At 36.9% G+C, this 24,357-nt stretch overlaps 1 protein-coding gene across 1 annotated transcript in view; it reads left to right on the top strand.

Moving 5' to 3' along the window:
• The window catches only part of SNX7 (sorting nexin 7), a 30,063-nt gene extending 5,972 nt beyond the window's left edge, over window positions 1–24,091 (top strand). Inside the window, exons 2-9 of the mRNA XM_036387389.2 lie at window positions 904–1,086; window positions 2,897–3,007; window positions 3,411–3,575; window positions 4,546–4,747; window positions 6,650–6,849; window positions 10,207–10,293; window positions 15,790–15,942; window positions 23,702–24,091. Coding sequence (XP_036243282.1) covers window positions 904–1,086; window positions 2,897–3,007; window positions 3,411–3,575; window positions 4,546–4,747; window positions 6,650–6,849; window positions 10,207–10,293; window positions 15,790–15,942; window positions 23,702–23,782 — 1,182 coding nt within the window. The 3' untranslated portion in view covers window positions 23,783–24,091. The remainder of the gene's footprint in view (window positions 1–903; window positions 1,087–2,896; window positions 3,008–3,410; window positions 3,576–4,545; window positions 4,748–6,649; window positions 6,850–10,206; window positions 10,294–15,789; window positions 15,943–23,701) is intronic.
• The last annotated feature ends 266 nt before the right edge of the window (window positions 24,092–24,357 follow it).

Below are 24,357 nucleotides of genomic sequence, written 5' to 3'. Positions count from 1 at the left end.
CTAATGATTTATTTATTTGTTATGCTCTTTTATGAAGTTAGTGAATTCAATTTCTTTTCATGGTGACTGTATCCTTCAAGATCTAGATTAGTAGATCTCACCCAGACTTGTAACTAAGGAAGAAAATGAGATTTCTGGCCCATTTCCAGTTTCCACCTTGTTTCTCAGCAGATGAGTGAGCACCACTGAATGTACTAGCAGAAGCAGCTGCTATGGGGACATATTCTTATTGAGTTGTGTGGAAGTGGTCAATGGTATCAAAAAGAGGTTTTTCACTTCACCAAAACAGTGGTTTGACTTTTTTTTTTAGAAATTAAGCAGCTAATTTGTACTGCATCCTTATTTACTGTTTTCCTTAAGAAAAAAAATAATTTATGTACTTTTAATTGTTTTCCATTTCAAATATTATTTAAAATAAATGCAACTGAAATATCCACTTCCAGTAAAAATTCTGATTTGGATTTTGCCTTGTTTTTTTGAATCATCATTTTTTTATCCATTCTGTTCAGGTAATTAGAGATAATTCAAACATCATAAATCCTCAATAATTGGCTGCTAACAATTTTAATAAAACTGGTAAGTACCCTACACAATTAATGGGTGCTTGGTTCATAACTAATTTTATTATTCATAGGCAAGTACTCTTTCTACCTACACATAACATTGTCTCAAATGGTAGTATTTTGATCTTTCATCCATTTTAGAATAAATCTCATTTCTTACATTTTCACCAAAGCAAATACTGAAAAGGATACCAGATTTGCTATGTACTACATAATTCTTTCATTTGCTCTGAGTTTTACCTGTTCTATCAGATTATTTTAAAGCTTGCCATTTTAGCATCAGAGACATGTTTGTATACAAAGATTACTGATTATGGGTGTCCTCATGTCTTATCTGCAGGATACATCTCTGACTGAGGTAAACTCATTCAGTCCTTCAGTGCCAATATCCCCCTCATCAATGATAAACCAGTATAAATTTGAAGATGGGCCTGAATTAAGAGATCTCTTCATTACAGTCGATGATCCTGAAAGCCACATTACAGCCATTGAAACATTTATCACATACAGAGTAGTCACAAAGGTGAGTATCTATTTGTGGTTTAATGGCTTGCTTTGATAACAACTGGCATTTTCACTCTTCCCGCACACCATTCTCTGGCCTATTGCTAAATTTAAACTTTAATTTTGCCAGGAGTTATAGACAACTAAAACTGCATGAAACTGTGCTATGTAATGGAAAAAATTCAGTGTGAGTCTGTACACACACGTGCTTAGATTCTTTATGTTGAGAAAGTAGTTAATAATTCTTCAATGGCAAAATGAGTGCTGTGAGGCAATAACATTTTCTGTTGTGATCTCCAGCAGGAACAGGAAACAGCCAAAGGACTGATCTGCTTTGAAGACACTGTATTAGCACAAGTATTGATGACTTTTGGATAACTTACAGGCTACCAATCTTACATTTTGCATAAACATTACCTTCTACAGTCTTTCAGTTCCATTCTTTTCTAATTGCATCCATTAACACATGGGTGTTTGCTTCCCATGTACAGTTGCATGTGATTTCTGGGGAAACTGCCACAATTCTCTAATGAAAAAGTAGTATTAGGAAACAATTAAGTGTATTTTTAGTTGTCCTGAATGCAACTTATTTACAGAAAATAAGGAAGAAAGTCAGCCTTGTGAGACCAGCCAGATCTTATGAGATTACCAGTAAATATTCTGCTGGCTGCATTTTGAGAATTGCACTGTTAATTTATTTTACTTTGAGTTCTTTTTAAAATATTCATTTAAAAGCATATTTTCAAATGGGAATTATTCATCTTTAAATAAGATATATCAATTCCTCATAAAATATTTAATGAGTAGGAAGAGAGCTATCTTTGTTATGTTGCTAGCAATAATTTTCACTTTATGCCTCCTTCTATAGAGGAAAGAACATTTTTTTCTTCAGGCAAGTATGAAAGGGCTGTAAGTTGCATTGGTCTTGCTTTTTTTATCTCTTCTTTCTTATCATATTTAATTTGGAGTGCTGGTTGTTGATGATAAAGTAATAGCATCCCTCCCACACACCTTGAAAAATTTTTATTCAACCCTCAAAAATGTTTGGATTACCAAGCATCTTGTGAGGTTTTTAGAATTTACTTGCATCGCGTTATATATCTCTGTGCAACAAAGAATGCTAAAAAGCACATGTAAATGAAAACATGGGCTCTTTGTGGCTTGCCTCCAGAAGACAGAGCAGTGGTAAAATAAATCTCAGGGTCTAACAATTTTTTAATCTGTAATAAGCATTTTTTGTAGGCATTAAAGGTTTGATGGCAAATTCTAACAGGGGGCTGTGAAACTGGAATCAATGATAGGCTGCAGAATCCATTAAGAGGTGCAGGAAGTGTTATTGCTGTGATATGCTGAAGTTTTCATGTTTTGAATGTGGGGATTATTGAGTAATGTCACAAGGATGTGTGTCAGCTCTTTGGGCTTTGTTCAGAGTGCTATAAAATGGACTTTCCTCACTTGTATATTACTAATCACTTTAAGAGAAGTGCCCAAAGTAACAAACATAACTGTGATTGCTGAAAGAAAAATGCCACACTAAAGTAATTATTGCAATAATTTGGAAACATTGTGGTAAGATAACCATTATATGTCACTGCACAAAGTGCAGCTTAGTGCTTTTTTTTTCCCCAATAGAACTTTGATTTCTTGCTGAAATAGGATGTGTTAACTCTTCAAGGAGTTGATCATTGTTCTTTAACATAACAGCAAAGCAGTAACAGGGACCAAATAGAATGTATGCATTCCCTCAAGTACTCAGTTTTCTCCAAAATCTAAAACTTTTTTTTCTGGTATTCTAACCTAAGCCTGTTTTTTCTGCTTTTGGTTTTCAGACAACCCGTGGTGAATTTGACTCCAGTGAATATGAAGTCCAAAGACGATACCAGGATTTCCTGTGGTTGAAGAGCAAACTTGAAGAAGCACATCCAACACTGATCATTCCTGTTTGTTTGCTAAAACTTAAGTTATTTTTCTTTGTTTATAAGATGGCTCCAGTTTTATACAGAGATGTTTGAGGTCTTTCTTCAGCTTCTGAAATTTCGCAAATATTAAGCCAACCTATTTTCCTTAGCTTTACATATATGTGACAAAAATCACATAAAGGTATTTCTTAGGTTAATTTGCAGTAATTTATGTCCTTTCCTAGTTGTACTTGTGTTCTTCTGCACTGTATATTACAAGAAAAATGGTATACCTTAGTTGAATACGATAACTTTATAGAGCTTTTGGGTTGTTGCATGGTGGATTTTACAATGTATACCTGTTTTTTAGTAAGCAGAAGAACTGTTACAATACTCCAAATATTATGCTATTTATACAATATATTTCTTCTTTTTTTTTACTTAGCCGTTGCCTGAAAAATTCATAATGAAGGGAATGGTGGAACGATTTAGTGATGAATTCATTGAGACTCGAAGAAAAGCTTTACATAAATTTTTGAACCGTATTGCTGATCATCCAACTTTAACTTTTAATGAGGACTTCAAAATTTTTCTTACTGCTCAAGCCTGGGTAAAATGACTTTGTTGTTATTTACAGTTACGTGAAGTCACATGTTATGTTAGATGGGTATATCAGGAGCTTCCCTGGTTCAGTATTCAGCAGTGTCATCCCATGGCTTGTTACAGAAGTGGCAGAAGCAGGCGGGGATTTGTGGAATATTCATAACTTCAGATAACCTTTTCTGTTGGTTTTGATAATCATGTGGTTCTGTGGTCTTGATAATCATGACCATAAATGGTGCTGTACTGTCCAAAGTTGCTTTTGTTACTGCATTTTGGATTTTTGTGGCAAATTCATAGTATTTCAACTCTGCATATTTTTTGGTACACACATAAGTTTCCAAGATTATGAGTAAAACAGTGGTATTAATTAATTATTTTGGCATGGCAATGTCTTTTCCTTCTTTTTTTTTAAGTTTTACTAATCTCATAAAAGAAAAATACAGGATTTTCCTGTTGCATTGTTGCAACATTGTGTCCAGTTGGAAATAGGAGTTTTGTACTCAGAAAAGCCTGCTTGTGAATTTCAGCAAAGGTTATTCTAGCAATGTATTAAAAAAGTTAAAAAAAATAGATGGATTGCTTCCTCCAGTAGGAGCATTATCTGCTTTTCTCAAAGACTTATTTCTTCAATCATTACCTTTGCTTTCCTGTTCAAAAAGCTAAATTGTAAACTAGCTAACTCACCCTGAGGAGCAAAGGGGTGAAGGTTCTCTGCCATCTTCAACCATTCTTGCAACACTGTCGCACAATAGCATGCTTGTGTTTGCTCAGAAATGCTTACCTAATACATGCACAAGACAGGGATGGTTCTGACACTGGTCTAATAATGATAAGATTTATATACTAAAAAGACAGAGGTTTATGTATGTAGTTTTTGGGTTTTTTTAAAAAAAGAAAAATTTAAGCGCGCTTTTATTTATAATTTTCAGAGAATTAACAAAAGTACCTGGAGTAAAGAGAGCTTGTTCTGTCTTTAGGAACTCTCCTCCCACAAGAAGCAAGGTCCTGGTTTGCTGAGCAGGATGGGACGGACCGTCAGAGCTGTAGCATCCTCAGTAAGAGGAGCAGTTAAAAATCGTCCTGAAATGTTTACACAAATGAACGATTACATGGAAACATTTAGTCAGAAAATAAACTTACTAGATAAAATAGCTCATAGGATTTACAAGGAAGAAAGGGGTAAGTAGAAAACATGTATCAGTTTTACTGATTTAAGACATTTAAAAGTAAATTAGTTTTCATTGTGGCAGGCAAAATACTCTCCAGGAAAAAGGGAGATGTTTTTATTATGTTTTTCTTTCTGGTCATGTTTTTGACAGACCTTCAAGTTTGAATAATTTTTAATAGGAAGAGTTTTAACATGTCATTCAGCTACTTATAAGGAACTTAGAAGAATATTTTAAGATGTGCTTTTTGGAAAGCAGCATGACCTTTGGTTTTTAAATTTCAAGGGAATGTACAGTTTTCTGTGCAATCTCATGGTGACATGAGGCTGTCTTGATTCTAGGTCTCTAAACTTTGTTTAGTTTTGTTCTGCATCTTTTTTCCATTGACAAAGTAGATTTTAATTTTTTAATAGCTTTACTGTTGGCCATAATTTTTTCTCATGATAAGCTGTGCCTACTAGAGTTTTCTCAAGAGGATGGGTTAATCTGAATTTTTTCCTTAAGTAAGAGCAGTTCACACATCTAGTTGGAATGCTAAGTTACTGACTTTCCTGAGATTCTGAGATGATCCTGATCTCAGACTATGCCTGTTCAGTAGAATTTCCACTGGGCAGCACTTAAAGTATTTACTTGTCTATATAATATAATTTGAAGAGCTGCATTGTGTTAATAACTGAGTCCTAGAGCTTTCTTGTGCAGTACCAGATCTCAGTGTGTCCTCACTGAAGATCTCAGTGTGTCCTCACTGAAAGGGTGTTACAAAAGAAAAATACATGTTGGTGAAAAGAGTAGGAACTCTTTCACTGGAGGGAACAATTGACATTGTTCCCTCCAGTGAATGTAGCTGTCTGAGCTCTGTAGGTTCAAGGTATCAGTGCCAAAGTATTTCTTGGAAAAGCTTAAGAATTTTGACATGCTCCCAAATGTTGTAGGTTATATCTTCTTTCTAGATTTTCCAAACAACACTTGTGTCAGAACAGTTGTGTGCAGGGCCACACTGTTGTGAATAGGAATTGTTGATAGCTGTGATACAGAGAACATTCCTGCTTGCAGTACCTTAACATGGGCTTCTTGATTACATCTTCCATAGAGGATGTAATTTTTTGTCCAAATAATCTCAAAATATACATTACACTCTTTATGCCACATAACTGCTTTTTTCTCTCTTAGGACATTTCTTCATTATAAATCTAGTAGTGACAAAATTGCATTTTCAATGCATGACCAATGTGTTCACAGTCTCTCCTCCTGTGAACTGCAGCTTGCCCATGTTTAGCCCTACCAAATGGCACGGTGATTTGTGGGCCTTCTCTGTTTATGGATTATCACTTGGTCTAGAAAATTACTTCTCTTATGTCTTCTACATAAGAGAAGTAATTAATAAGATATCTCTGTATTTAAATTAATAAAAACTACTGAAGGAGATACCTGTCGAGCAGGAGTGAACTTCAGTGCTTCTTCTGAAGCTTTTGTGACATAACAAAGCTTCTAGTTTCAATAACTGAGACTGTATTTGGAACATTACTGTTACAAAGAAGCAGAGGAATTCAGAGCAGTAGAAGTCAGCAAGTCAGACCAATTGCCGTGACTCCTGTTGCTCTGTATGAAGACAGTGTAAGGTAATGCAGGTCATTGGTGGCTGAATGCAGCTCTTCAGATCTGCCTCAATATTTGTGTCATTGTGAAATGTCTGGGGCACTTTTGCTGATAAATTTCTCAAAGCTACTTAATTACAATAAATTAATTGATTAGTTTACTCATAAACAGTGAACTGGAGTTTACTTATTTTGGTCATTCGAGCAAATTTAAAATTAGCGTCAGTCTCTTGCTTGGTTCACAGTAAGTACATAGTTGGAATTAGTATCACTTAGATCTCTATTAATGAAAAGTAATAGGTGTATATGTTCCTTTTAAGACTACTGTAATGAAATGAAGGAGTATGGCCCCATCCACACTCTGTGGTCGGCGTCAGAGGAAGCCATAGGCGACTCCCTGAAGGGCCTGGCCGGCTGCATCGACCGCTGCTGCAGGGCCACGGAGAGGAGAATGGCGGGGCTCTCAGAGCACCTGCTGCCCATGCTGCATGAGTACGTTCTCTACAGTGAAATTCTCATGGTAAGCTTTCCTGAAGGACTCCTTATGGCTCAGTATAAAATTTGGCTTAGCCCAGCAACCATGTCCAGGAGAGAATTTGTAGCTGATGAAAATGACTTCACAGTCCCTGTATTTACTCAGTACAAAGCATGCACAGCATATGATACCTGTCCTTTACTGGGGAATCTGATTGGTCCTGTTTCTCTTACTAATCAAGTAGGAGGTGCCCCTTCCAAATAAGAAGAGCCTGATAGTTTTGCCTGGCAGGCAGCTATGGGTAGCTGTGCTAGGGTGTCTAGTTTTGTCATCTTCAGTGAGTGCTGCATTGTAGCAGGGAGGGTTTGGGAACAGCAGTTGAGAAAGACCTTCCCTGACACTGCCAAAATATGAACTCATTGAGTAACAGATTGTGTGTGGGAAAAGGAGTGGGGAGGTTTTTCCCTTTCTAGGAGCTCTTCCTAAGTATGTTTTCTTTTTCCTGAACAGCTGGGAACTTCCAGTCCCTGCACCATTATATAAGCATGTGTTAGTCTTTGCCATAAACTACTGCTCTCAGTTCCCTTTATGTATGTATTTTGCTTACACTCGGAGAGTATGTAAAAAATCAGACTCCAGAGTTGATACAGTCAGTGCTGGTGGATAATCAACATAATAAAGTAACTGAATTCAGTGTGTTATAATTTCTGTAGGCACTTTGCTGCCTACAGAAAGCAGAACATGTGTACAAACCCCTCTTTGTCTAGGTTTTGAGCAATGCCAGCTGCAGAATCTGTTGTGTTACTGCTGGGAACCCAGCTCCTGCTGAAGTGGTTTCTGGATAGGGGCTGCATGAGTCTTACAGTCCATAGGTAGAGCAAGACCCAAATTAACTGAGCCTTTGGTGGCACTCAGCAGGGTATTGCCACTTTCTCAGTAAGGCTTAGCTACTAAGAGTTAGGAATTCCTGCTGCAATGACTGCTGTCTTTAAAACAAGCTTCACAGAAAAGGGGCCATACAAAATGTCCTGTATCTCACAGTCCTCATTATTTTCTGGTAGATGGAGGTAGGTACTGCTTTGCTTAAAGATCTGAAGAGATTACTGCCCTAGCAGGTCATCTTCTCCCCCACTTCCAATCTTATTTTTGAGAATTTCTATGTTACCCATAAGCAATTGTAGTCTTTATGCTACTGAGGAGATGCTGCCTACACATTGCCTTCTATTTAGCAGCCTGACTCACCCTCACCCTTTCTCAGGCGTTCTGCTTTGTGCAGAGCACAGAAAGATTTCTGGGGACAAGCCCCAGGATGATTACCTGGCTCTTCCTGCACACCTTACTGGTTTTTTTCTGCTTGTAGCTTTCTTGATGCAGCACTTGCAACACAGTATTAGGCTGCCCTGAGGTCCTGTCCAGGGGAGAAGTCTTCCTTCAGGAGCTCATTCCTGTTCCACAACTGTTCCTTTCCCTTCATTCACCATGGATTTTTATTTTACTTACTGCTTATTTCCCTATTGCACTTTGAAGAGGGAAATGCTAGCCACTAAAATAAAATACCCAAAAATACCCGTGGAAGTCACCCACTAGCAAGCCTTTCAGAGGTGTGTTTAACCCCTCATCACAGGGACCTTGGTGCAATGCTGCCAAGATCACTTGCAAATGTGCAGAACATTTGCAGAAGGTGTGATCGATACAATGCAATCCTTGTATTTTCCAGTGTTGAAAGTTCAGCCTGTAACTAGGAAAGGAGTTGGATTCATAACTAAAATATTTACATCAGGACCAACCCCTTCCTAACTAACCCACAGAACAAATCTGCTGTCCCTCAGGGTAAAAATTACAGCGTTAATTAGTTATGGGTCCACATAAAATTATTTGTGGGTTTTGTGGCAAGGTACCATTAAGTATTGTACAAAAACCTGCAGAAGTATAATAATATGTTTTAAAAGGATAGTGCCTTTGTTTGCAATTAGAAGTCAGCACTTGTCCATGTAGCACCTTAATGTTAATTGGTTTTGTCTTGTAATTTAAAGTATATGTGTGATAAATGTTGCCAAGCTGTCATTAAAAGTTTTAAAAGAGGCAAAAGAAATAGGAAAAAAGAGAAAACATTTGTATTATGAAGAAAAGCTGTTCCAGACTTTTTCTTTTTGCTTCTGTGCTTCCAGATAAACATTTTCTGTATTTATCTAACTAAAAGATTCCAAGGTATTGATGAGCATTCATCTCTGTTGCTGATCTATTGCTCAGAAAAGCCCAAAGTCAGATTTACCAGGTTTTTATAGTGATTACCTGTTCAAAAAGAAAGAGTGAAAAATTACTTGAAATTTAAGCTCTTAAATTATTCTATCATGTTTGATAAAGTGTCAAGATTTCAGAGAGAACTCAGTCAAATAAGAGAGCTAGAGAAGGCAGAGCTGCTTGTGCCCTGTGCTGTTTCAACATGCTCTATGCTAGAGGTGAATACTGAACATCTCTGCAGAAGAAGCAGTAAAACCAGTTATGGCAAGGTAATGTAAAAGAAGGTTTTGAGATTTGTAATTATATATGTCCTGCTTCTGATTTTTTTTCAAAAATACTAAAGCCTTGCAACATTTCTGCAACATAAGCATACCTGAGTGTGCTTTTACAGATGAGGAAGCTAAGACAAAGAGACATTTGTAAGGCTTCATCAAGGTCTCAGAGCAAATGAGCATTGGAAATGCTGTTCATGTTTTGTAGCTTAACAAGTAATATTGCTTCCCCTTTCTAATTATTTTTTGATACTATGCTAAAAATCCAATACCTGATAAGATAGTTTCAAAGGAGGTAAAAATTATATATTTTGAAAATAAGCACATATATTAATGGTAGAAAAGCTTTCGTTCCTATGATAATTTTATCTGATTTTTCTGATATTTTTTTTCTGATTTGCCAGAACTGTATTTGGGACTTACAAAATAATATTAAAGGTTAAAGTCACAATTTCAATAATGCCTTGTATACTATTTCTAGTCATTCTACTTTATTTTGTAAATTTTACTCAAGATGCTTCTGTTCATGAGATTTGGCAAACTCATGTTGCTGTTTTTAAATGAATATATTGTAAGTTAAGTTGATACCAAGTAAACTCCTGTAACAGTTCTGCTCATACAGCTGGCAGTAATATTGTGTATGGCAGATTCTTGTGGCACTGATTTTGGATTTAGTAAGATTAGTGAAAAACCTGTAAGATAAAATACAGGTATGGAAAAATAAGTCTTCATTATTTAAATTTTTTTTTTGATAAAACATATGTCAAAATTATTAAATGGTATCGTTCTGTGGTCTTGTTTATCAAATAGCCAACTTGTTTGATGGTTTTCTGAAAGAGCTAAAATTTGGTGCAGTTTACTTCTTTTTTTCTTTTCCTTCCCTACTAAGGGTGTTTTGAAAAGGAGAGACCAAATTCAAGGCGAGCTGGATTCCAAAGTTGATGCTTTAGCCAATAAAAAGACAGAGAAGGATCTGGTAAGTGTTTTCAGAAGGCTGGACTCTTCCAGGCCGTGTTGTAGCAGCAGGAGAGGGGCAGAAGGACGCTGTCCTCTGAGGCCAGGGGCTGGGACTGGGGGCTGTCCCCACCTCTGGCAGCTCTTGTGCCAGGCAAAGGCCATCACCAGCAAGAAGCAGCACTGAGTAGCTGGGCTGCTGGTCATGGTGGGCAACCACTGGCCTTTGTCAACACACACTGGACCACAGCTTATTTTTAGCTTTTATATCCCACACTCGGAGTTAAAAGAAAGTAACAGCAGACAGTTAAAAGAAAGTTGCTGCAGTGCTCTCGTAGCTGCTGCTTCAGTGATGTAGGAGAGGTGGAGGAGGAGATTACAATCAGCAAAACTGTTCATTAAACTTATTTAAAGCAAAATGTTCTGCATTCTGTTCTTACAAGTTTCTGTTTTTTCCAGTTGGGCCCAGGGATATATTTTTTTGCTTCCATTATGAAACTTTCATTCATTCCAGTGAAGTCAGACTCTAACTGGTACCCCATGGGGGCAGGCATCCCCAAACCAGCAGCAAGGCTCAGCAGCCAATTAAAAACAACCTCTGGGATGAGAATTGGCATTTTTGAAATTTTTGATTGTTAAACTCTCCAGTCTAAATAATTTTCTTTTAGCACAATATTAACACCAAATGTTATACAGCGTAAATAATATGTAAAAATGACTAATACCATTTTAGTACTTCAGAGATATTTAACATTTCAGATGCTTTTTATTGGGCTTGTTCTAATTAGTTTCCATGTAAAGATGAGCTGTTTAGATAGTTTTTGGCACTTGAAATGCATATTTTCATTTGATTTTTTTGGCACTGAGATGAATAAATAAGAATATATTGCTGAACTCTGATATCTACAATGGCTATGGTATATTATATAACAATTTGCCTCTGTGTACTGCAGTGGGACATTAAGTAAATATCTCTGTTTTGGGGTTTTTTTTCCTGAAGCAGAAATTTTGTGTTCTGTAATTTGTTTAAAGCCTGAAGCTCTTATAAAATGCTCAGAGGATGGTAAGCTGGAGAAGCCCCCTATGCTGGGAGTTGGGTAGCCATGGCAGGTGCATTCAGAGATAAATTCAGCTCCATACAGCTTGTTTAGCAGCCAGACTCGTTGTTGTTTACTGCAGAAAAGACACCACAGCCTAACAGGACGTGCTATCTTTTCAAGATGCATTTCCTGTTATAATCTGATGGAGCTCTCAGACAGTGTGCATGCTCTTCCTTTTCCTGAACTGTTACAAATAAAAAAGGGATATTTTTACTTTACCACAGTACTGATCATACCATGTTGATTTGATATTGACAATGGTTTACTCCATCATGAGATGTTTGTACATGCTTCCAGGAGGATTTTGAAATCAGTTTGCCCAAACTTACTATTTTCACTGTGTACATGTTTCCATATCTGCATTTACAGTTTGGTAAAGGCTTTGGACACTCTGATTCCCCAGGTGTTCAGATCTTTGCTTTATCTTTCCAACCCCTCTATTTCTTACTAATTTCAGAGAATCCTGTTTTTGAGAGTCTGGTTCTTCTTGCAGTCTCAGAAGAGCAGTAAAACAGATGTCTGTTAGTCTAATCTGATAATAAAATCCTGTGTTCTCTAATTGAGTGGCAGCTGTATCCTGAAGACTTTTTCTTAATTAGAAGCTGAAGCCTTTTTCTAGTAAGGATAGTTTGGCAACAAAGAATGGTGTACTGCTATTTTTAACCATTCAAGTGACTTAACTATTTTCTTGGTCATTTTTTTACTATGTTTTCCATTTTTATTATGTGTTGAAATATTTTTCTACCACTTCTAACCAGACTTATTTCTTATAAAGGTGGTCATAAAACAGGTATATTGTTGGAACAGGTCTCAGACACCAAGTTCGGGTATATTTGCAGATATCTATTCCTAAGCAGAACTCCTGTAGTTTCTAATGATCTCATAGATGTCAGATTGAACTTGTCAGTGCAATCTAGTAGCCAGAAATTCTGCTGACAATGAGTGGCATGAACCCTAATCTCATTTGAAGTACATTTCCACCACAGATAAGGAGTCTCAGACTGTCATTAGAGCTGATAAAAGGCTGTGAGATATTTAGCATTGGTCGTGGCAAACATTAAATGATTTAACAAACACAAGGTTGTGCAGCAGAAGAATGTAAAACATCCCTAAGGTCAGTGCAGATGAAATAGGCTGAAATTGCAAATTAAACCTTATGGGACATTAGTCTAATCAGCTGGGAAAAAAATGTTTTCTTGAGCTGTGTTAGAAACCAGCTGCTTCTGGTGCTGGTACAAAAGCCAGAACCTTGGTTTCTACTCCAAAATTTGGTCCACAAAGGAGGCTGTTATTCAGGGTATGGATGGTTTGAAGACTGTGATTTTGGATGCAGGCTCTGACAGAGATTGGGCCTGACTTTGGTACCCTTCTGCTTAACTAGACATTTCTTACCTCCAGAGCTGTGGCTGAAAAGATAGTAGAATATGCTGCTCCATGGTTTTCTCAGTCCATCCAGATTCCACACAATGCTGGTGCATCCCTCTATGGTTTGGGCATTTTTAACGGCTTTAGTCTTGCCACTAGGGCTGATAATAATTCTGAAAAAAAAGGTTGGTATTAATGTGCTCTGACAGAGCAAGATAAGCATGAAATGCCAACTTAAGGATTCTAGTGTTCAGGCTTGAAACTGAGTAGTAAAGGGATGAAATGCTGAATCTATTACATTCTGAATATATTTTGTGTTTTAAGTCCAGGCTAAAAAGGGGTTAGTATCACCAAGCTGTAGGATTAATTCACATAGCAGGTAGAAATTTGTGCTATTTTGCTTAGTGAGATTGTGTAAAAGACTGTCACCATGTAATTTGGCTATTGGTCCATGTCTCCTTGGCTACAGTCACACAGTCCATGTCTGGCAGCACCCTGCCCTAGCAATGCCTGGCTCCCACCTTCCTGAGCTCTGGACCCATGGCTGATTAGTGCTGTGCTGGCCTCTGGCCATCACTGGGGGGAGATTTCATTTCTCACACTGGCTGCCTCAGTGAGATCCATGTAAGAAAATGGATTCAGAATCCTGTTTAATTTGCAGGATCAATTGTAACAATTTACACCTTGTAAATGAGGAACACACTAGGTGTGGTTTGGTTTGGACTTAACAAAAACTACATGTTTTTGGTTAACTCCAAGCCATTCTTCTTCAATTTCTGCTGTCATGGCAGCTAAAGAGAGTAGCATTGTTGAGTTTTTTCAGTTTTGAAGAAGTAGACTTTGAACATGTCTACTTGACATGGTGACATGTGGCATAATCCTGGCTTTAGACTGTAAGTCCAACCCCTGCTTAATACAACACGTGGTTTCTTTGGGGCTTTAGAGTGGGATGTTTAAACTGCATATCCAGGCAGAGTTGTATAACAGTCAGCCTGTCCATATCATGTTCTGACTACAGTATGGAAGAAGTTTGTAGTTCCTAGAAAAAGCTAGACAAAAACAAACTGTAAAATAACTTAAAGTTATAAAGTTGTAAAGACCGAGGTAAGGGGAAGCTGCTGCAGCCAGGAATTCTAAGTCAGAGAAGTTCTTTATGTGTGTAGACTAGTGTATTCCTACATAGGAACTTTTTTTTTTTTTGGCAAAAGCAGAGAATGGATTCAACTGCCTTTCCTGCTCTAAATCATCTTTAAAATGTCATCATTTTCAGTATTCTGTGCACATTCATTTTTTGGTATTTGAAGGAAAGGCAATTAGCATGGAACATGGTCAAAATACCAAATCCAGTTGTCTGTAATTCCTTTAAAGGTAATCTCCCCCCCATTTAAGCTTTGGATTAGCCTTTTCATTTTGAATGCAGTGTTAATAGTTGAAATTATTCTTGTCTGTAGCTTGATTAGTGGTTTGACCAGATAACTGAACTTGGGCTTTTCAGTAAAGTAGAAATACTTTTTTTTTTCATTTTGTTCCTCATTAATAACCAGTATGTCATTAACCTAGAAGTGTGCAAAGAAAATCAGTGTGGAAATCAAATCTAACTAAAAATGTTTGTTATTGACTGTGGATAACATCGATTCAGATTAAATTTTCAGTTTTACTAGCTAAGGAGTTCTTGGCTTTTTCAAGAGCTAAATGGGATTCAGGTTCTGTGACCCTTTCAGGCAGTGTTTGATGATTCAGTTTGTGTCTGATGGCAGCATCACTGCTGTTGCACTCAGTCACTGTTCTCCCCTGCACCTGCATGGTCCAAGCTGGAGGCTGTGCACCCAGGCTTTCCATGTCTTGCTCTGAGTTCTGATGCTTCTGTGTTCTACCAGGAGCATAAGCATTCCTTTAAAATCCTGGAAGTTAGGCCTGGAATCCTGAACTTCCTATCAATGAAAACACCAGCTCTGCAGAAAGTAAAATAGCTATCCAACTTCACACAGGTGTGGTGTAAGGAGGAAACTATTTGCTTTATGGCAGAACATAAGGATGAAGAAGAAATGTATGGAACCTGAGTTGCAATGGAAGTAATCCAAGGAATTAAGTTTTCCTGCTTTTGATGTTCCTTATTTTGGTGGTGTTTGTGCCTGCATTCCCTCCTGCTGCAGACAGTGGCTCTGCAGTCCCAGCAGGGGATTTTGCACTGCAGCCACAGGAGATGTGACAGCAGATGTGACAGGAGATGTGACAGGAGATGTGACAGGAGATGTTCTGTGACCTGGTGCCAGCCAGAACAGACACAGCTGATGAGTAAATGACAATAGGTAACCAAATTACTGAGAAGAGCAGAAAAACTCATTAAAGAGAGAGCTGCTGTCCACTTACTCCCATTAGCTGGCAAGTCAGCTTGAGCATCCACAGGAATTAGAAGCAAGTAATGTCTGTAGAGTAGCCCTCAAAGTTTTGGGTCCTGGATTGCTGTGAAGGAGTTTCTTCTCTGTAGAAGTCCTTTCATTTAATTTCTTTCTCTGCTTCTGTATTTCTTTTTCCCTCATATGGTCACACACAGTTCTGCAAGAAAAGATGGTAATGTGACAGGCAAGAAATCAGAAAGTTTGTGATTTTGATTTCTGCTGTCTTTTCCCCATTCTGTTTTCTCCTGTTATCAAAGATTCTGACAGGATTTTCTCAGTTTTCCTTGCCAAATCTAATTTGTACAATTGATTCTGCTTCAGTAAAGTCCTCTATATATTTCTTTTTTGATGCATTAATGTCAAGTGCTAGTGAAGAGGTGCCAGAGTCTGTTATTCTCTCAGTGAAAAAATATATCTCCAGGAACACTTTCATTCTGGTCTATATCTTCTGTTATTAATATTTCAGAAATTGCAGTGAGTTATTTATTAAGAATTAATTTTAAATTTATCCTTGGGGAAAGACTTTTTTTTGCTAAGTTAAATACCAACCTTGGTTCCGCAGTTCTCTTCGTCTCCACTACAGTCAATTGATTTAAATAATTTTGGAAATGGTGATTTTCCTAATATTTTTCAATGTTTAAAATTAATATTTAGTTCTCAGAAGAGATTGGGAAACTTGAAGACAAAGTTGAACGTGCCAATAATGCTCTGAAAGCGGACTGGGACAGATGGAAGCAGAACATGCAGTGGGATATGAGATCAACATTCACAAATGTGGCTGAGAATAATCTCCGTTACTATGAAGAGGTAAAACTCTTTCTCACAAAAATGTTATTTTTTCATTATTTCAGAGAAGAAGTCCATGGGTTCTTTGTAAGAGGATTTTTCTATAGTTCAAATATTTGGTAACTTTGGAATTAGTTTCTGTGGGAATAGTGGGGCAGTTATGCTTAATTTGACAGATTTTAAGCAGATTCTATTTTATTGTGCCCAAGTCGTTGATCCTGAGTTCCTCATCGACAGAGGGCACTCTTGTTTTACTAACCACAACGACTTGGAACATGATTTTTGGTTCAGTGTCAGCTGCTATATTTCAGTTTGGAAACATTTTGCTGTGAGAGCATGAAGGCTCAGATCTGTATGAGGAAAACATTTAAGTGTGATTCCATCAGATTTTTATTTTCAGCTCAAATGCCTCAGGTAATATTCTTGGTAAGAATTTCCAAGAATATATGCTAGGAAGGAGAATTTGAAAACATATAACAAAATACATTAAGCGTTCTGTGAAGTTTCCTCATGGGGAACACCATGTTGATTGAAATGCGCATTTTGAAAATATCCCAGATGTCTTGAAGTTTTTAAAATAATTTCTCCTTACTTTTGGGAAAGAAATGGAATGCACTGAGCCATCTATTAATCATAAATTAGTCATTTTCACAGATATATTTTGGTATGTGTAACTTCAGTCCTGTAGTCTGAGCCTTTTATGGATTGCACATTAGCCAATGGCAGTGCTCTGACTTTACAAATCATTTTGTTAAAACATAATTGAAAAGACAGAGCTCTTGATCATCAAGTCTAATTAATTAACATGCAGTCTGTGAGATGCATGGACATTGACAATCTGTTGTTACATATTAAGATCAAAATATTTTCAGAAATCAGGCAGCAAGCTTTTGGCTTCCTCTAACATTGTCTTCATTTATTGATGGTCTCTGACTTCTATAGCAGCAATATGTATGTTAAAACAATGCTGAATATATTAGAATATTTTCTTTGAGAATGATTAGGTAAAATATAAAAATAATTATTTGGTTCTTTTTCCTGTCTAGAAATGCTTTTTGCTGAATTAGAAGTTTAATCCAGAGCAGCAAAGCACATATTGTACATTAAACTACTGTTCTAAACCACAAATGGTAGAAAATTGTTCAGCTGTCTCTGCAACTGCCAGAGGTTCTTAAATAGCCTCTGAAATACCAAACAAGTTGGTTTATACTGAGGCACAATCTTTTGTTGGTGCTTTTCTTGAATAATGAAATCTTCATTAAATGGTTTTGCTGTTACATCTTTGTAGATCTACATTTTAGAAAAAACACCTTATCTTACTACAGCAGTTACAAGAATAAGTAACATTGTGCTAACTCTATCACTCCTTGTTTGAAAAGTAAGAGCTTACCAATTCCTTTCTGTTTTATCAGAAAATCATTATCTAATCATGATATTCAAAAGAACTTGATAAAGTTAATATTTTGATTGGGAGTTTTCACCTAAAATTTGTTTATTTAAGACCCGTGGTTAAGGGTGATGGTTAATTAGAGAAGTGATTACTGTCAGAGGCCTGAGTATCTCAAACTACAAGAGTGTACTTCAGAAAGCAGCAGGAAAAACAGCTCTGGCATCTGCTCCTGCTGTTTGGAAGTGAAACTTCAGGAAGAGAGTCTCAGAAACCTGAGAAGCAGAATATTATTTTTATGCTTTCAGTAGGAAAGAGAATCCAACCTTAAATGTAATAGTTTGAGTCTGACTCATTACACTCATGCACAAACTCTTGCACTGTCTCTTAACAGTGTTTTTCACTTGTTCAGTTATTACTCGCTTCATTAGCATTCTTTCACATGTCTGAAGTTACTCATTCAGACTTTTGATGCACCATTTGATGCTTACTAAGCCTTTTCTTGCTGTAACATCCCTCATGTTATTTCCTGCCTTTTCTCTTCCCCAAAGCATGATCTGTGCATTTTCCCAGGCACCATGGATGCTACGACTGTGATTCAGTCACCCAGTTCTTCTGTCCAGCTCCTATAAGGAATCATCTCCTGCTTTCTAACTTAGTCACTACCTGCTTCTCATCCTTCCCACAACTTCCCCCACCCCTCAGTTAAACTATCTGTGCCTCTCCACAAGCAGTGTCCCATTCTGTTCTCTACAGCAGCATTTCACTGTGCTTCTCATTACTCCCCTTGCTGACTGCATTTCCCAGGCACACAACCAAAGAAGGAGTCATTTCTGTTCACAGTCATTCTCTGCAGCCCTTAAATTTTGGGAACCACAAAGTACTGAGACACAGGCATCTTGTATTTTCTGATGGCTGCTGCAGTAGAGAATGCAGCCCTTCAAAACTATAAACCCAAGCCAGTGTGGTCAAACACAACACAGCAGCATGTCAAAGTACACTAGAATTTCCAAAATGTTATTTCATCTTTGTCGCAATGGGCAGAGAATATGACCTTACATTTGTTTGGGTTTTACCTTAATTGTAGTTGCCTCCTAAGGATTCTGCTGTCAACTTGTTGAGCATCACTTAGCTAGCATAAAAGAGTATCTCTTCCTTAAGCTGAATTAATGTTCACATGAATTAAATGTTACTCCAAAGTGTTACCTGTAATTATGTTTCTCCAGATTTACAGTTTAGAAGTTATTCCTGTAGTCTTCCAGTTCACTGGCTATCTGCATTTATTAAACTTGAATAAGAAGTGTTCCTTTGTTTCCACAGCTGTTTTGTGTCTCTCAATGCTGTGGTAACAAAGAGGTGAATAAAATCCCAGTGTTGCAGATTTACAGGGTGCTCCTGTGCAGGCCTGTGAATGAAAGCTTCAATTGATAATGTGCAAGCTTTGTTATAATATATTTAAAATCATTTAGGAGCCAAGAATTATCATGACTGACCAATCATTTGGTATTCCTGTAGCTGGTCTCAGTGCTTCATACAGTTCTGTACTTCCTTTTCTCTGGAAAAGAGTTGAAAACATCCTTAAGTCTCTCTGTATTCCACAAAGTCTTAAATCCAAAATAATATTGTACTTACAATGACAGTAAATGCATTGCTAGAATAAGGAGGACTTTCTGAAACAAAATGAAAAGGTTTTAGTTTTTAAAAGTTCATTAATTTACTTCTATTTCTGAAGTAAATAACATTGATTCAGCAGGTGTTAACACCATACCATTTATTTTGTTCCTTTTCATGAGGCCTTAGGCATGACACCATTGTCTGACAGCTTAGTCCAGAAGAGGTATCTGCCAAACAGCTGGAATCACAAACTATCCACAGGGTGGAGCTTTCATCTGAGAAACTGAGTGTCACCATGAGTACTTTCATAAATTTAGAAATAGATATTCTAAAGATGCAGCATCACTAAATCCAAAGCAGGATACAGAGTTAGTGGTGGTGCTGGCAGTGTTACTTAGCTGGCAGGTTTGAAGTGTTGCTGCTGCAGACTAACAGAACCAAACCAGGCACTGTTGAACTCTGGCTTCAAAGAATAGAAGCAATTCAACATATGCTAAATTTTTCATTTTTTCTTATGTGTTTAGTATAGATAGTACATATGCAGCCAATGAATTTTGGCAACCTAATCTTTTTAGGAAAACCACCAGAATAAGTGGCTAGGTTACAGCCCAACCCGAAGACTAGTTATAGATTGCAAATCCAGAAAATATACCAGAGTTTTGTTTCCACTGCTTGTTGGGTACTCCAGGAAATGCAGACAGATTGGTGTTTTTTCCTAATCTGGGATGATAGTTAGTTTTGGCATTGAAAGAATGTGTTTTTTCTTGAGCATGGATGAACCTTTGTTTTAAAGCATAGCAATTGATTTTACTTATTGCATGGGAAATTAATCCTATTAAACCCTTGCATCTTAATCAGATAATCAGTTACCTTTGATATAGTCAGATTCTGTGTTGGTATTGGCACACCTTACTATTTTTCAAAAAAATAATTTCCTGATTTTCTTCAGTGTTTCAAGCACAATTTTTTCTACAGACATGAATTGATCCAAAAAATGCATTAGGGCAAAGCAGTACTTGTTCTCCATTACAGCAAACTTCCCTCTAACTCCAAAGCCCTTATGTACCTCTCAGTCTTGTAAAAGTTATAGAAAAATAGATGAGATTTTTTTATTTGCCCTATAGGCCTCTGTAGTGATGCATTTAAGCAGTCATTTGGTCGTGTAGCAGGAAGTTGGCTGCTCCTGCGTCTTGATCACGTCCTACCTTAGCCATGCCTGGGAGTTCAGCTACCAAACTTCATGAGATTTTCAAAAGCCTCCCTCATCTGTTTGTCCCTGTTGCTTCAAAGACAGATCCATCTTTGAACCCTCATTCACTTCAGCCTTTAAACTTTTCTTAAAATAATTTCAGGAAGATTTTTTTGGAGTGAGAATTACTATTTCTGTGCAGTTTAGTTTTTGTTCCCCTGGACACAGAAATCATGAAAATACTTTCAGACACAAACAAGACTTCATTGTCAGATTCTACTTCAAAAAATTCCATCATAATTGCTATTTTTAAGGTATCAGCCACGGATAACTGGGAACTGGAACAGAAACACACATGGCATGTGACACACTGCTTCTGCTAGCATCCTTACTACATGTTCAATTTTTATATCTCCTTTTTCATTGTAAATGCAATTATACTATATGAAAAACTTTTTGCTGCTTTTTCTAAGAATGATGTTGCAGAATAGATATGTGTTCTCCAGTAGTAATCAGAATATTTTAGGTAAAGAAGCCTTATTTAAGTTCTTGCTATTTCATTTTGTGTATTTAGGCTTTTTTATGTTTTCCATTGGGCTTTTACGAGTAATTGGATTATGAATTTCAATCCTGTGCAAACGCATTTAATTTCCTCAGTTTAGATGTTCTGGGGTTTTTTTTCATTTCTGTCTCCTTTGTGAAAACTGGCTGATCCTCTATTTTGATCTACATTTTCAACCTCCCAGGAGAATGGAGTAAAATCATTTGGTAATAATGTTGAAGTATACATCACTAACAAAATGTCGTTTATGCAGTTCATGCTTCACAATGTGAAAAGCTTGAGCCTAAGGCACAGGGACCTAGATTTGTTTTGGTGTGGTTAATTATAAAATTTGTCAGCTGTAGGAGCACTGTGATGTCTGACAGTGAAATGAGCCACCATTGCTCTTACATTTTGAAAAATTTGTTTTGGTTATATAAACAGGGATAAATTATAAGCTGACTAACTTGTGTGAAAAAAATGCTTTGCATCTTTGTCTTGACAGACTTCAGTAGATCATATCTGTTTGGTCAAGCAATGTATTATGATTGCATTTTAACATGTGCAGCTTGGCTCAGTGTTGCAAAGATAACACAAAGCAATTTTTACATTGCAGCCAATGCTGATACATGTATTTTAATTCACATCACTGAAATTATGGAATAACAAAACTTGGACTTATGTGGTAATTCAATCAAACTGTAGTTCAGAAAAAAAAATCTGTCATTGCCAATGAAAGAAAAAGTGATGTTTCCTTGTACCACAGCTAGAAAAAGCTTAGAAAAACAGCTGTGCCTTGCAGCTTTCTAGGATGGTGATCCAGGCTGGGCTCTAACAAACACAAGTTGATGAGTTTGAGTGCCACAGTGAAGACACATTGCTAGCAGCTGCCTCACTGACATTTCAAAACCAAGAGGCCACATTCCAGCTCAGGCCTCTCAGATAGACTCAGCTGCCACAGTGTCACATGAAGTAGGGAAGAATCTAATGATCAAACTTTAAGGCTTTATAAGAAAGGTCAAAAGACCTTTTAAATCAGAAATCAGTTTTCAACACTTGTAGTTCACTGTTCAGGCTGGCAGTATATTCACTGTTTCTCCCTGGTGTACCATTTCAAAATAACATTTCTCCAAAAAGTCAATGAAGAAAGCAGATTTCCACATGAATCTTATCCTGTTAGTCCTCTCTTTTCACAGTAATTCAGACCTTAGATACACTCTGAACAGTAGCATAATGTTCTTGTATGCAAGAGCAGCAGAAGTTACGTGGGGCTTTTGTCACCAAGATCTGAAGAGAAAGACTGGGGCAGTAAATTCATGGTATCCATAGTGTAGGGGACAAAATGTGAATAACAGGAATGTTCTCGTGCCTGATAAAAGCCAAAAAACCTGTGCAAAAATAAGCTCATGCTTTTCCTTTGTGATCTTTTAGTTCAGTTGGCTTGGGGTTTTAACTGCTCTCATTTTCCTGAAGACCCACTTGTTCTACTTTCTTACGTCTTTAGAGACAAAGCTACTGCTTTTTTTTCTTTTTCTTGTTATTTTTGTCAGCTTTAACTTTATGGGTATCCCTGGTTCTGTATCCTTGAATCATCATGGATTCCCCCAGCTCCAGTCATCCTGTGTGTATTCTTTGTTTTTCTCTTCGAGCTTATATTTAACATTATCAGATCCTCCCACTCATCTGCTTACACACAGACATGCAGTTATACCAGGACCTGGCTCTTCAGTGTAGTATGATTAAATCTCCATATTTCATGGCAGAGTTTGGAAGTCATTCACAAGAAATGTCTAATGGAGTTAGGTTGCTGCAAATTCAAGCAGGGTGATTTTCATGTCTCCTAAGCAATGACTGATGGATACAAGGTGTTTCAATGAGCTGGGCTTAGCTGGGCTTGAATAGTTGATGGCAAAGGATTTCAGTTAGGAAATAACACTGTTTTCAGGATACTGATTTAATTCAAAGTTCAGGTAAATGGAGTGTGCTGTCCAGGTTTTAATATATATTTCCTGGGAAATTTCAATAGACTTATTTATGGTGCATTTCAATAGACTTATTTATGGTGCATTTACTACTTCCTGTGTAGAGGAAGTAGTAAATCAGCTGCATTGTCAAGAACAATAGGTATGAATGTATAAGTCAAAAATTTTTAAGAACATTTCCATTTCAAGGGCTTTTTTTCAATAGCATCAGAAGAAGGAAATTACTGCAGCAATTTGTCTGTCCTGTCCTACTGACAGACTTGAAATAGTAGAAACCTGGTGCTTTGGGTAACAAGCATCAACTCACTGCAGGTTACCTTGTGACAGCTTTGCCATGGCTCTCAACAATAATTTCTGATTTAGAATGGCTTGCCAAGCTGCCAACACTCATTTAAGCTAAATTGAACCAAAGTAATTGGGGGGTTTTGTTGGTTTTCTGATTTTTTTCATTTTACTGCCTGCAGAATTGATGCTTCAGATAAAAAAAATAGTTTTTACAATTGTAAATACATTTTTCCATAAGCCGACAAATACCACTTATAAGGATAACAATTTCCCTACTCCCAGTCTCTGCCTTTCTGGTTCTATTTTTTTCCCATTACTCTGGGGGAAAATGAATTCTCTCCTTATTTAGAAAAAAAAAATGGTTTAATTTAACTTGGAAGGAAAATTGGGTATACATTAGGAATCCACAGAGATTACAAGGGAACAGTGCCTGACAATGTGCTTTCTGTTTGGAAGAGATCTTTGCCTGTAACTAAAGGAAGAGATTAAAGAAGAGCATAATTAATGTTAGCATCTTCCATGCTACAACATACAATTACAGTGCTCACTGTGTGTGCCTGTCATTATGTAAAATTGACCTTTACAGCTCACTCAGCATGTTAGTTAACATTTTGCATTTTGAGCTGCCTAGGAAACCGTATTTTACTCTTACCATGATCCTACAAAAGCAGCTTGTGACAATGTGTGTGTATTCTGCTATTTTTTTTATTCTTTTTCTCCTTGGCTAACAGTTCACAGAAATCCCTCTGCTGTACTCCCATGTATGTCTTTGGTTTTTTCAGTGCCTTGCTACGTGGGAGTCCTTCCTAGCATCTCAAACAGTGGATCTTCATGTGGATGAAGATTCTGAAGACAGGCCTTGAGAAATATTTCTGCTTGATCTCTGCCTTTTCCATGCAGTTTCTCCCAACCAAAGTGCTTGATATGAGATCAGATACATTATTAAATTTAACTATTAAAATCAGTGAAATGCAGGAAACCAGCTTATTGCACACTCAGGTATTCTAATCCTGAAATACATTTTGAAACATGCTTTATATTGCTTAGCTCTGATTTTACATATTTTTATGCATTTGCATACAATTGTTTTCATAAATATTGTGTAATTTTGATATAAAGTATTTAAAATATGTAAAAATAGCTCCATTTTAATAAAAAGTTGACTAAGGAAAGTTTGTCATCAGCCTGTATCCTTGTCTTTTTAGAAGTATTTTCGTATTTTAGCATGCTTCTTAGATTCTCTTTCTTGAGTAATTTCTTGTACTTACAGAATTATGTCATGTAGTCCTCAAGGACTAGTACTTTAGTATTATTTCAATAGATCTTTCTAGTTGCCCAATGGCAGCATAGGATATAAAGATGCCAGACATGTTCTGTGAGATTAATGCTGCTTTAAAGTGTTGATAATTTAGTTTTCAGTTTGCATTATTTACATGTT

This window comes from Molothrus ater, chromosome 9 (genome assembly GCF_012460135.2).
Source record: "Molothrus ater isolate BHLD 08-10-18 breed brown headed cowbird chromosome 9, BPBGC_Mater_1.1, whole genome shotgun sequence".
Classification (NCBI taxonomy): domain Eukaryota; kingdom Metazoa; phylum Chordata; class Aves; order Passeriformes; family Icteridae; genus Molothrus; species Molothrus ater.
The sequence above is the reverse complement of the archived record's forward strand: the minus strand, read 5'-3'. Positions and strand labels throughout refer to the sequence as shown.